This window comes from Myodes glareolus, chromosome 6 (assembly GCF_982192425.1).
Source record: "Myodes glareolus chromosome 6, mMyoGla1.1, whole genome shotgun sequence".
NCBI classification, from domain to species: domain Eukaryota; kingdom Metazoa; phylum Chordata; class Mammalia; order Rodentia; family Cricetidae; genus Myodes; species Myodes glareolus.
In genome coordinates, this window is record NC_142031.1 from 15385768 (window position 1) to 15399592 (window position 13825).

The 13825-nt window shown below is 45.3% G+C and overlaps 1 protein-coding gene across 11 annotated transcripts in view; it reads right to left on the reverse strand.

Moving 5' to 3' along the window:
• The window catches only part of Ubr4 (ubiquitin protein ligase E3 component n-recognin 4), a 111544-nt gene that overhangs the window by 83976 nt on the left and 13743 nt on the right, over window positions 1-13825 (reverse strand). For all 11 annotated transcript variants that reach the window (XM_085690372.2, XM_085690382.2, XM_085690381.2 and 8 more), the window contains exons 9-19: window positions 12172-12296; window positions 11534-11593; window positions 11214-11404; window positions 9218-9317; window positions 8949-9086; window positions 8274-8391; window positions 7166-7353; window positions 6103-6262; window positions 5939-6024; window positions 1569-1738; window positions 243-525 (exon numbers count right to left, since the gene is read on the reverse strand). In XM_085690372.2, coding sequence (XP_085546498.2) covers window positions 243-525; window positions 1569-1738; window positions 5939-6024; window positions 6103-6262; window positions 7166-7353; window positions 8274-8391; window positions 8949-9086; window positions 9218-9317; window positions 11214-11404; window positions 11534-11593; window positions 12172-12296 — 1619 coding nt within the window. The remainder of the gene's footprint in view (window positions 1-242; window positions 526-1568; window positions 1739-5938; window positions 6025-6102; window positions 6263-7165; window positions 7354-8273; window positions 8392-8948; window positions 9087-9217; window positions 9318-11213; window positions 11405-11533; window positions 11594-12171; window positions 12297-13825) is intronic.

The window sequence follows — 13825 nt, forward strand, 5'->3', positions numbered from 1 at the left end:
TGTAGCTACACAAGCAAGTAGGGGGGTTGCGAAAGAACAGTCACGAGTGAACAAGAAGATGCCCACTAATTGACAAACCCATCAAATAGCCTCCAGTTATCACATCAGGCTAAATAGCAATTCTAAACCTAAAGACGTAGCTAGCCCTACCCATAAAGCCTTCAGAGCCACAAATAAAACCTTATTGCCTGCAAAGAATGGAGCTCTCAGAAAGATAGCGAGGACATGGTACGGGTCTTCACCTGCTCAAATAGATACATAGGGGCTTTGGAGTACTGATGAAGCAGGTAGTCGAAGATCAAAAGGAGGCGTGCCAGGGTTAACGGCACGGAGCGCATCTGAACCTCCATGTTTACACTCAGCTCCTGGATGCTCTGCACCAACATGGTGAAGATGGTCTGGCGGCCCTTCTCAGAGAAGCTGTGGAAGATGAGGAGCAGCAGCTGCAGGTGCTCCACATTCAGATCCTCTGTCTCACTGGGCATCACCCCCTGCAGTGCACTCTGCTTCATTGTAGACAAAAACCTGGTACAAAGAAAAGGGGAGCATGTCTGGTGGAGAAAGCGCAGAAAAGCCCTAAGATTACAACACCCAGTGCTGAAAGGAGAACAAATTAAAGAAGAGAAAAGCTGGTGCAGAGAAGCCAAACAGTCAGATGTGGGGCCAACAAGGTGGCTCAGTGGGGTTAAGATGCTCACCACCAAGCCTGCCACCCCTTGCTCCAACCCCAGGTCTCACATGGTGCTAGAGAACCAACTCCACAAGTTGTCCTCTGACCTCTCCAAGAATGGTGTGGCACATGGGACTGACTGTGTGTATGCACATGCGCACACCTACAGAGTTCTAAGCCAAGCAGGAGGAGGGGTAAGAGAAGGGGAATGGAGAAGAGAATATTATAATATTTGGGAACTTGTCAGAAGAGTCTTTATTTATTTATTCATTTAAAAGAAAGGAACGAGCACAGTCCACTGTCTGCATGTTCTCTGGCTTTTAGGAAAGAGATCTGTACTTTAATATGGGTGCCCTTCCTTCATCCCAGCTCCCAGAATGCCACGAAGAACACAGTGGGCCTCTGGCATTCACAGAGGGCTATGATCTTGCAAATCCAACATTACAGCTATTTGATCCTGGGCTAGGGGATAGAAGAGCAAAGCCTTTTAGGAAACCAATAGCTTTGAAGCCTAACCATGAAAACAAAAAAATGGCAAAAAAAAAAAAAAACAGGTCTATCTGAGGAGGATTTGGGTGATTAAGCTGAGCTTCCCCCCAAGGAAACAAGTTCTTTAAAATGTATCCAAAACTGCAGCAAGCCACTCTAAATGGGCTCTCCTTCAGGGCACTGGTCATCTTTGGAATCCAGGCTCTGAAGGGCAATTGTAACCAAATCTCCCATGGCTATTAGAAGTGTCTTTTCCAAGACCATACTGTTTAACAGAACATCCTCCACCCTCCCCATCACTTCTCCACCCTCCTAAACAGACAGCTTCTCCCAGTCAGACTGCCAACCAATCAGTGAAACTCCTGCACACAGCACTCAATCACCCACAGACCTTCTGTTAGGGTCTTACCTGTCCCACACTTTCAGGCATTCTGGAACATCAGGGTCACCTTGTGCTCCAGCTTTATGTTGCCAGATAAGCAGGAGACGAGAAAGCACAGAGAGGCCTTGGGGGTGAATGTACAGGGGCCAAGAGCCCTCGGAGAAAGGAGCAACTCCTAGCTGCTGTAGTAGTGTACTCTGGAAAAAAAAAGAGAGACACACGGAACAAGTCAAAAGGTTGTTCATTCACCAAAGCTCCTTTTATGAATAATGAACAACAAAAGGACTTGTCAGTATATGTCTAAAAGAAATCTGGAGAAAAATCATGTTGTCTAACAAATGAGAAAAATAGGACAAACCCCAATTACACCTGCAGTCTAATTAGTGTCTACAACAGGCTTTGGAAAGGACAAGTGCTTGGAGACAGTGGAATCAAAGCAGTTTTCAAAAGGGCTGGAAAGTGACAGTTGGTGCCTTTAGAAAAAACTCAACACATGTCAGAGCGGGTGGACTGGATTTTTTGTTTTGTTTTGTTTGCTTTTAAACAGCATCTCTCTGTGTAGCCCTGGCTGGCCCTGAACTCACAGAAACCCACCTCCCGAGTGCTGGAACTAAAGGCATGTGCCAGCACACCTGGCTAAGTGGACTTCACTTAAGCTAGTTACCTCAGACAAGTAATAGCCACAGGGGTTGACAATTTGTGTTAAGTAGAGAAATGCTACCTGTGAGAAGCCAGTGTGCATTACTCAATAGGGTCATCTGTTAGGAGGTCCTGTGGTCATCAGTTAGTTTACCATAGCCTGGAGGCTCTCCCAGAGTTCGCAACATGGAGGACCCATCCCCAGCAAGACTTCTTGCTTTCTACTTGCCCTTATTTGGAGAAAGTCTCTAGGCCTAGAGGCCTGACCTTATCTGAAAGCTGTTCCTAAGCCTGGCCTGACTTATCTCTAGTGTGACCCTTGGCAAAGTTCCCTGCTAGAGCTCCCCCGACCTCCCCTTCCATAAGTAACTAGGACTTGTACTAAGGACTTTATGATAGGAGCTGTTTACCCCGCCACTGTCCCCAGCCTTTATGTCCCGCTCTCATTCTGGAACAGGATGGAGCTGGAACACTGTCTCCCCAGAGAGTTGTCTCAGTGGACTCACAAGCCATCCAGCCCTGCTCACTCCTTCTACTCCCTCCCCTTTGGTGGACCAGAAGCCCATGATCCCTGAGAAAGAAGAACTACAGCTGAGATACTTGCTTCCAGCTGAGTACTGTTCCCGAGGAACCAAGCGCTCACACACAGTGAGCAGGTGCCACTGGAACACAACCCAGATGGCTGATTTACCATACAGCTGTGAAAGACACAAATCATGCTAGAAGAAATTACTCTTTTTTTCTTTTTTTTTCCCCTTTTTTTCTGGTTTTTAGAGACACAGTTTCTCTGTGTAGTCCTGGCTATCCTGGAAATTACTCTGTAAACCAGGTTAGGCTTGAACTCAGAGATCCACCTGCCTCTGCCTCCTGAGTACTGGGATTAAAAGGTATGAACCACTACTGTCTGGCAACTAGGAGAAATTTCTGACAAACTTAATTCTAACCTTCAAGATCCCTAATAACGCAACTCCTTGGAATTCAACATCAATCCAACGCCATGGATCTCAAGGGCTGTTTCAAGTACCAGGCAGTTACTCCAGGCCAAGCACTGCACTAACAGCAATGCATACACTTCCGAATGAACTGACAGCCCCAAACAGATAGGGATAAAAAGAGGTTGGGAATTCCCTATGCCATGATGTCACGAGTCTGCACACACACATTAGCAGTTCCCTCTCAAATGCTGAGGGCAACATCACTACAAGAGGCCTAGGGACTCCAGTCCAGAGAAAAGTATTTTGTCTCTGTTCTCTAGACGAGTTAGGTAAGACAAGGTTATGAACACTGAAGCTTCCCTAAACAAACTCCAACTGGGGGGAAGGAGCTGAGCACTGTGCAGGACCAGCTTCAGACAGTCCAGGAAGCTGCCACAGAGGCCATACTCTTAATAACTCACACTTAACTCGCATTTCCTTCCTGCCAAAATAAAATATTTCCCTTAAAATAAGCAGGTATTAATACATTTCATAACCATCTTCTTAAACTACAGAAGAAAACTTTAAAGACTCTCCCAATAGTTTGGGATTCTGAGAATTTAACTTTTTCCAATAGCTTGCAAGATTTTATCCCTTTGGGAAAAATTGACAAGCCCCTAAAATACATCTGGTATCTGCTAAAATCACTTTTGTTTGGATTTTTTGAGATAAAAGTCTCATTCTGTTGCCAGGGATAGCCGTGAATTTGCAATCCTCTTGTCTCAGCCTTCTGAGCAGCAGGCACTGAAATAATTAACAGTAAAAGAAAAACTTTCAGAAGTTTCAGGTCAAATGTGGAGATCACTGAATAAAGGCACTGGGAAGGGTATCCAAAAGAAATAATCCTTTTGTCTATGGTGCTGGAATCAAAGTCAGGGCCTGCATGAACAGGCACATGCTGTACCACTGAGCTGCACCGCTGACCCAGAATGTACATTTTAAACTATCTCCTCAGGAATCCTTGTGTACATTAAAGATTAGGAAAGACTAACTTTGTCCACCTGCGGGGTGCAACGACACACCTGTAACCCTAGGCTGACACAGGAGGACCGCCAAGAGTTTAAGGCCAGGTTAGGCTACAGTCCCAAATCAGTCATAGCCAGAGAAAAATAATTCCCAGGAATCCACAGGATGACCCCAGCTAAGACCTAAGAAATAGTAGAGAAGGTGTCTGACCTGGCTTTGCCCTGTAGTCAGATTGATGACTATCTTAAAACCTCACCACAGAGCCTTCATCCAGCAACTGATGGAAACAGAGGCAAAGACCCACAGTGGAGCACCAGACTGAGCTCCCATAGTTCAGTTAAGAGTGGGAGGAGTGAGAATATGAGCAAAGAGGTCAAGACCATGATGGGGACACCCACTGAACAGCTTACCTGGGCTAATGGGAGCTTATCAACTTTGGCTGGACAGGGAAGAAACCAGCAAAGGACCAAACTAGACCTTCTGAACATAGGTGACAGTTGTATAACTGGGGCAGACTGCGGGGGCCACCGGCAGTGGCACCAGGATTTATCCCTACTGCTTGTACTGGTTTTTTTGGAACCCATTCTCTTTGGATGGATACCTTGTTCAGTCTAGATACAGTAGTAGGGCCGTGATCCTTTCTGAAAGCAATGCGCCTTACCCTCTCTGAGGAGTATGTGGGGGGTATGAATGGATGGGGAGGAAAGATGGAGGGAATGGGAGGAAGGGAGGGGTGGTATGTAAAATGTAAAAAGATAGCTTGTTTTCTTTTCCTGTTTTTGTTTTTTGGGGGTTTTGTTTTGTTTTCTGTAGTTTTGGAGCCTGTCCTGGAACTAGCTCTTGTAGAACGAGCTGGCCTTGAACTCACAGAGATTTGCCTGCCCCTGCCTCCCAGTGCTGAGATTAAATGCATGTGCCACCACTGCCCAGCTGTTTTCTTAAAAAAATAAAATAAAATAAAAAATAAAGACAACCAAGTTATTATTAAAATATGATACTGCCAAACATGAGAGAAGGATGTGCATCCACACGATCCGACCCCTTGTGTGGGAGTGAGAATTGCAGTTACCATGCAGCAGTGTGGCCTGGAGTGCTGACACTCACAGTGACAGCCCCAAGAGACCCACACTCCTCCACCCACAACAGGGAACACGATAAGAAAGATCACAGCAACACCTGGAATGCAGTAAGCCTGGACACAACTCAAATGGACTTCAGTGGAAACAGATGCATCAAGCGGTACTGTGCAAACCCGGTAGTACCACACAGCACTGTAAATAGGGGCTACAGCAATCCTCGCTGTAAATGTGAAACTAAAGAAATGAGGACCTTGAGACTTAGGGTTCAAACCATCACCCATTTCAGTAGGAATTACAAACGTGTAACTCATGCAGTTACATGTTCGTGAAGGTCTTGAACTCAGTTTGGGTGCAAGGTCTGTAAGGGAGAGCAAACATGTTTCCTGTGACCTGATGCCCTTTCCATGTGCCGTTGACCTTGTGTTGACCCATCAGACTGGTGAGCATCTGCCACTCTTACTTGTAAACAACTTTTGGTGAGTTCTGTTTACTGGTCTACTATGAGAAGTACTGGGAGATTGTTTAGCTGTTTGCTTCCCTTCTTTAAACTTCATGACACGAGGAAAAGAACATCATTTTCTTCCAGAGATCCTAACCACTGCACAGGGGCACACAGAACACCCAAGCAAAACTCTGCCTAGCAGAGAGTAAGAACAAAGCACCCTTCAATGATGAGAGCCACCATGTCCCAGGGAAGGTGTGAGGCATTCCCACCTAGGCAGCCCCAGTACACACCAACCTGCAAGTTCGGGGACTGCAGGTCGGAAGTTACCAGGGAGTGGTTGAAGTGATAGAGAGCAGCAGCGAAGTCCTCATCTGACGACCCTTAGGACAAAGGGATACAGTTACTCAGGAACTTGGAGCCATAAGTGCCCTACAACAACACCCAGCCTCTCCACTGACCCTTGAGTCCATCTTTGTCCACCTCCTTAATGATGCTTGCCAGGGTGGCCATATGGTGCTCAGAAAGAGACACACTCAGATAGTTTCGGATGAAATTGTTCCGAGAGTTCAGCATGGAATTTGTGATAAAGTTCAGAATGTTGGAAGCCAGACCTAAGAACTAAAATGAACAGAAAACAACTCAGATCAGGGTCATGGGGTACAAACTTCAATTAAGTCAAGCTAGTATTATACAAGCCCAGAAACCCCCATGCCAAAACTGAAATCTATCACTTAATTCTTACAGTAGAACTATGTTCACAATGAAAATCAGCTGCACAGAATGGTCACCCACTTGATGGAGACCTCAAAAAACACTATGTTTTCTGAGCTAACCCACTAGCTCCCCTTTGTCCTCCGGAGCCCACCCCGTCCAACTCAAGACATTACCAATAACATACTGGAGACTGACCTTACACACATCAATGATTATTACACTCCCCTTTCTCTATTATTACACTGATTTGGCATTATTGTAAAGACTAATTATTAAATGATTACATAAATGTTTTATGCCTATAACCTTGAAATAGGAAGTTATTTGAGGCTACATGAAAGAATTGCACATGACCCATTTACTGATAAATTATCAGGATAATTTAGGGGCTGAAACACAAAAGATAATCAATAAATATTGACTGGATCAGTAAGTAAGCATTTATGATGCAGCAAACCTATGCTACAGGCTTTGAAATCACCTTCACAATGCCCTTTGGGATGGATACAATCACCCGCCAACAAGGACACATTCAGATTCTGGCCCAGAATCATTAAGAGGAAAAAGTGAGCTTCAAATCAACCTCTATCTAAGCCAAGAGACTGTACTAATAACCATCAGTACTGGAAGCAAGCTATTTAATGATACGTAATTACTCCCTGAAAGTCCTACACAGGGGCAGATCTATGTACCAAAGTTATCCAGATTAGAACTGCTTTAGCTCAGATGGTCCACTTCTCAGCTCAACCACTCGATTGAAGTAATCTCCCCTCCCCACACTGCCCGAACCTCAGAATCTACTCTTACCAACTCAGGATCTTTGCGACTGGCCAAGATGTTGCCCTTCTCACCAGAGGCCTGTTTACTGGGGCTTTTAACCCGAGGAGAGCTTTCCAGGGGAGGGGGTGGTGGAGGGGGTGGAGGTGCAGTTTTCTCTTTACTGGGAGAGATGGTCTCCTCAAACCACTGCCCCAAAATAGGCTCGCTGTCATCATCTGAAAAGAGAAAAGTACCAAAAATAACCATCTCTGTATGTGTGAACCTGTTTTTTAAAAAGTGTTCAAGTCAAAGACTACACAGCATGCTGATGCCAAGGATGGGGACTGCTCCTGTCAATCTGCCAAGACAACTAAGTGGATACATAAAGTGTTTCCATCTTATTATACATTAATTATGGTGCAGTGAAACTGATTTTTTTAAAGGGGTCCAACAATAGAAGAGAAACCATTCCCTCTTATCTACCTGCCTGGAAAGAAGTCAAACATTTACAAGAGCAACCAAGTCTTACCAGTTGCATGCCCAAGATGCTAAGAATCACAACTCTTGGTGTGCCATACTGTCCCACAAACATGACCATGGAAGGGAAGGAGAATTATCTTCTCTACTAAGTCTTCAGTTCTGTCCTATTCATCCCTAAGCTACAAACCCATGCATGGTAAAACCAAATCCCTGCCACATGGCCTTTTGTCCTGCACAAAGAGAGCAGAAGTTCCAGCATGGGCCAACAAAGGAGGAAACATGAGCAACTGAGATGTATTTTGATTCTGGCAGAAATGAAAAGCTACATGGGCTTGGCTGAAAGCAAGATTTATCATTTAGTATGATACACTCAACTTATTATTTTTAAAAAAGGTCTCAAGTAGCCCAGGCAGGCCTCTAATTCACTAAAGCAGTCAATAATGACCTTGAACATATACATACCCCTCTTCCTGCCTCCCTAGTGCTGGGATAACAGGTGAGTGCACCACACCTGGTTTACCAGGCTGGGACGCTAACCCAATCCATCACACATACTGGGCAAGCACTTTCCCAGCATCCCTGCCCCTCAAGCATGTCATCTCTGAAAACACATAAATGCAAAGGCAACCAGGAAGGAGACAGAGAAGCACAGGAGCTAGAGGGTCTCTCTGACTACCTTGGCTGCTGTCCTCCTCTGTGCTACTGAAGTCATCCTCATAGTAAGTATTGGAGTCGGTGGAGGCGCTGGCATCACTGCTCATGGAGCCCTTCCTCTGCCGCTGCAGGACACATGCCTAGGGAAACCACAAGGTTGTAGAAAAGATGAATCCAGAAACAGAGCTCAACAATTTAATCTCCTTGACAACCTACAAGCATCTCCATGTCTCAGTTGCTTTTCAAATCAGGTTAAAAAGCTCCCCTCGCAGGACTCTCGCTGCTTTATCTTACATAAGCACCAGAGACATGGCCAAGGAATGTAAAGGAGCATTCCTGGAGTGTCCACCACGTTTCTGCTTCAGAACTGTCACCACAAGTCACCAAGGGTCAACATAGAGCTAATACTGGCATTCAATAACTGTTTCCAAAGCTACAAGGACTATTGCCTCTGTCAAGCTGGGTACAGTGATATGTGCCTATAATCCAAGGAGCCTGAAGCAGGAGGATCACTTGAGTGCAGGAATGCAAGGCCAGCTCAGGCAACAGAGGGACCTTAAGAAAGGGAGGCAGGAAGGGAGGAGAGAGGGGTTCCAGGGGGGATTCCTTTCCAGAACTATCACCACAGTCTGCATTAATAAACACCACACTCTTATCAACCTCACTCCAACTTACGAGTGGCTTGATTTTCACCCACCTTTCTGTATGAAGTTGAAAGTAAAGTCAAGAGCAGGTTAGTCAGCGGGACAGAGTCAATCAGCCGTTGAATCCTTTGTGTGGAGGTGCTTTGGGCCATAATGCTCAGGACTGCAGGGGGACCATCTGTCTCCCAGCCCTGAAGACAACAAAACCAGAGGTGCATTAGTCCTATTACACTGTTAAGAAAGAACCCTCAATGATGGCTCCAGCCAGTATGTTGAGTGAACTCCAAACCGATCTGCAGACTCCAAAGAAGAGCCACCTCACCTTGTGGAGTGCCTCCACCTGCAGGTCCTGAAACAGAGATGTCAGCAGCTTGATGGCATGGTTTGCCAGGATCACTGAGAGCACTCCAAATCCCTGATGCCTATATAAATGAAAACAGAAACACAGACCTTAAGATCATTAGAAATGAAGTACAACCTCAGAAAAGGCTGTTCTCTTGCCATTCTGGCATTCCAGACCCCTTTAAGGATCTACAAACATTTCCACTGAGTACTATACACATAAAAATAACTCTAGCACTGCAGCTCATAAACAAAGTCCTAGCCACCAGCTAAACTCACCACAAACAAGAGAAAAATCTTACTCCTCTCTTTCTCCAGCCCAATCTGCTTCTAACCCAATAGTCCCTATTTCAACGCACTATACAACCCAGATGCTCATGAAAAATGTGTGTGTGTACATGCACACACCAATGTGCATAAAGGCCAAAGGTCAACCTTGGATGCTGTTCCTCAGGGCAATACCCAGTAAACCCGAGTGATCTTCCCAACTCTACCTCTCCTGTGTTGGGGTTATAAGGTACTTAGAGTTCTAGGAACTGAACGCAGGTCCTCATGACTGCACAAGCCTCTAGCTCCTTAGCTTCACGCCAAATACTTTTTAGGTCACACCGAGTCTGCTGAAGTTAATGCTTAACCTACTTCCACATCGACCTAAACAATTCCTTTCCAAACACAGCACAACTCCTGCTAATCTCTTTGCAGGCCTCTTTCTTTCACAAGACTTATGACAATCCAAAATGGACTTGCTAGTACCACTCTCTGTTATTTTTCCACTTAGAAAATAAAATCCAAAATGGGTGTGATGGCAGATTCCTATAAAGCCCAGTACTTGGGAGGGTAAGCAGAAGGACCAGGAGCTCGAGGTCACCAGTTACACCACAAGTGTGAAGCCGGATGGGCTATTAGAGACCCTGTCTCAGGGGGGAAAAAAAGAACAAAGGGGGGGAGGACAAAGAGGAGCAGAGCAGGAGAGGTAACTCAGCAAATGAGAGCACTGATTGCTCTTACAGAGCAGCCAGGTTTGATCCCCAGCACCCACATGTTATAACATATAGCTTTTAACTTATATAACATCTGTGGCTCCAGATCAAGAGGATATGAAGCCTTCTTCTAGGTTCCAGGCACATACACATAGGCAAAACACCCATACAAATACAGAGAGATAGCTCAGCACTTAAGAGCACTTGTTGCTTTTACAGAAGATCTCCCAGCACCCACACGGTGAATCACAACCATCCATAAATCCAGTTCCACAAGATCTGATGCCCTCTTTTGACTTCTGTGGTTAATAGACATGCATATGGTATGTATATATGTATGCAGGCAAAACATTCACATATATAAAATAAATCTTAAAAGTAATAAGCACATAAAAGAAATTAAAAAGAAAAAAAGGAATTAAAAGGATAAATAAAATCCAGCAATGTCTCAATTTAAGGAACCACCTGAGAGACAGGTAACATTCACTGTTATCTCCTCATCTCCTTCCCAGCAAGCACCACTCATCTCTCTCCTCCCAACCCCCACCCACCGAAGACAAGGTCATATGTAGCCCTAGCTGTCCTAGAACTCACTCTGTAAAGCAGGTTGGCTTCAAACTCACAGAGGTCAGCCTGCTTAAGCCCCCCGCTTCCCAAGTTCTGAAATTAAAGGCATGTGCCACTACCACCCAACATATACCTTATCTTTTGATATGAACTTGTTGGAAACTCTAAGTACACACATCATATAATCTTTCTGTCTCTCAAAAATGAGGAAATGGGATCAAAACCAACTAACCTATCTAGATGCTAGAGCAAGAGGCTAACTTGAACCCTTGAGACAAAGTGTGCACAGCACGCACAGACCCTGGCTACAATCTACAGCACCAAAGCAAATACACAAGCTCTGATGTGGGGTCAGTAAGTAGCTCATGAGCTCTGTGAACTAGGAACAGAGCACAGCATCCAGAAATGGAGCCAGAGGCAGACACATACCCTTTGCCAGGCCCCAGTTTGGGAGAGCCTACTCCCTCTTTTGTACGAGAAAGGATGTCTCTGACTCGGAGAGCAGCCAATGGGTCCTTCTCTTTTCCCTTGTCAGCCAGGGCTGTGGGGCTGAGATTCAGTATGAGGAAGAGGCTATTCAGCAGACACCAGGCACCCAACAGCTGAAAGTTCTGGAAATGCTGATGAGAAAGGACAAAACCAAACATCAGCTGAAAGTTCTGGAAATGCTGGTGAGAAAGGACAAAACCAAACATCAGCAGAGAAATTCACACCTGACAGAAGATAAGCGCAGCCCACAAGCCTCTTACCTCACCACCAGCACGGCGGGAGCTGCTGATTGCCTGTCCGATCATGTCGTAGATCTCAAGCTGCCCAGGAACAAACAGACATACAATCTGAGCAGGTCAGGTCATCATCACAAATCTAAACCTTACAATCTGAGCCAGTTTACTGGAAGACGCATAACTGTCATCAGGTCACTAGGTGACCTACCACCATCAGTTTCTGACCTCACAGGGAACTACCTGTATCTCTCTCAGTGCGCGGCACATTCTTAGGTGTTCCCATATGCCCAAGCCCTGCATCAGTCAGCTTCCCATCCCAACTAATTCCTTTTATGCACTTACTACAAAACCTTGTTTGCTACATCCTGCCTGAAAATACATCAGTACCCAGTAAACCCAAAACAGTTCACTGGGTAAATGTCAATCCTTCCCAAAGCTTATGGCTGCCACAAACTTACTGTGTTTGCAACAAGACCAACACAACACAGAAAGGGGAGCATTTATGGATGCAAATATGCAGAATACCTTGGCTGAAGCCATCTTAGAAACACTGTCTAGGGAAGGAGTGTGGAGACCCTAAGCCTTTTCCTCCATCAAGAAAAGAAGCCACACTCCCACATGTTAACAGTCAAGGTTTCCATGTCACTGGACACTTGACTTACACATTTCTGGACAATAGTGGCCGCATCACTTTCATAGTCGTCTTCTTTGGAGCTTGTGGACCCTGTCCGCACTTGCTGGGCACTACCCACATGAAGAATGGCCATGCAGGTGGCTACACTCACACCTGGAAAAGAACAGGCACAGATTCCAATCTTGGGGAATAGCCTCAAATCCAAGATATAAAGATGGAACACGCTAGCCACAAACAACTCCATAATTCGATTCCTCAAAGAACCCCAAAGGTCGAGTGTAAACGCAGTCCTGCCATATAATCCAGCAGCCATACTCCTAGCTACTCACCCAAATGAGAAAACCCCACACCACGCAGGAACCTGCAGATGAACATTTAATGATGCTCTATTTGTAACCACCAACAAATGGAATCAAGCAAGATACCCTTCAAAATGAACAAAGTCAGGCATGGTTGTACACATTTATAATCACAACATGCAAGAGTCTGAGGCTCAAGTCATGCCTGGGTTACAGAGTGAAATCAAGGCCAGCAAGGGCACCTTGGCTGCCATGTCTCAAAAAGTAAAAAGAAGGTTGCACATATAAACTCAGAAGTATAACACTTAGGCCTAGCATGAGTGAGGTCACAGATTTAATCCCCAACGTATCTCTCTCTCCCCTTCCTTTTCTCCCTCCCTTCTTCCCTCTCTCTAAATTGGATGCACTACACAGAAAAGCCATGGAAGAACCTTCATGGCCGCTGTTAAGTAAAAGAAGCCAGTGTGAAAAGGCTCCATCCTATATGACACTGATGACACAACATTCTGAAAGGCTAACACTACAGGGTCAGTAAGAAGTCCAATGGTTAGAGAAGGGTGGGAGGAATACAAGATAAAAGGAGCAGCAGAGGGGATATCTGGGGCAGTGACTATTCTGCTTGCTGTGATAACTATAAAACATGATAATATACATTTATGAAAACCCAGAATCACACCAGACAAAAAGAAGCCTACATAGAGTAGGAGATAGCTCAGTTGGGCAAACACTGGCTATGCAAGCATGAGGACCTGAATAAAGATAAAGATCCCCAACACTCATGGAAACCTGGTACAGCGGTGCATGTCTGTGACCACAAAACTAGGGAAGATGGAGACAGAAAGATTCTGGGAGTTCACTGGCCTTGTTTATGCAAACAAGGAATTCTGGGTTTACCAGGAGATGCTATCTCAAAAAATATACAAAAAGATAGAGCAAGACACACTTGATTACTATAACCTCAAGCCCCTAAATACACAGGCTCAGATGAGCACACCCATGTGCACACACAGGAAAATACTCATACAACCCCCAAACACACATAGAACTATGGATTAGTTCACATGTGTGGCGATATTTTGTTTGTGATCTAACAAATAAGGCTTGCTTGGAGATCAGCCACTAGTTAGCCATAGAGGCCAGGCAGAGGTTGTGCACACCTTTAATCCCAGCACAAGGCAAGGGATCTCTGTGAGTTCAAGGCTTCGCTGGGCTATGCAAGATTGATCTAGTCTGAAAGAGAAACAGAGCCAGGCAATGCTGGCTCATACCTTTAATCCCAGTACTTGGGAGGTGGAGACAGGAAGAGATATGGCTGGGCGAAGAGAGGAATATAAGGTGGGAAGAGACAGGAGCTCACTGCAGTTAGTCTGAGCATTCAGTCTG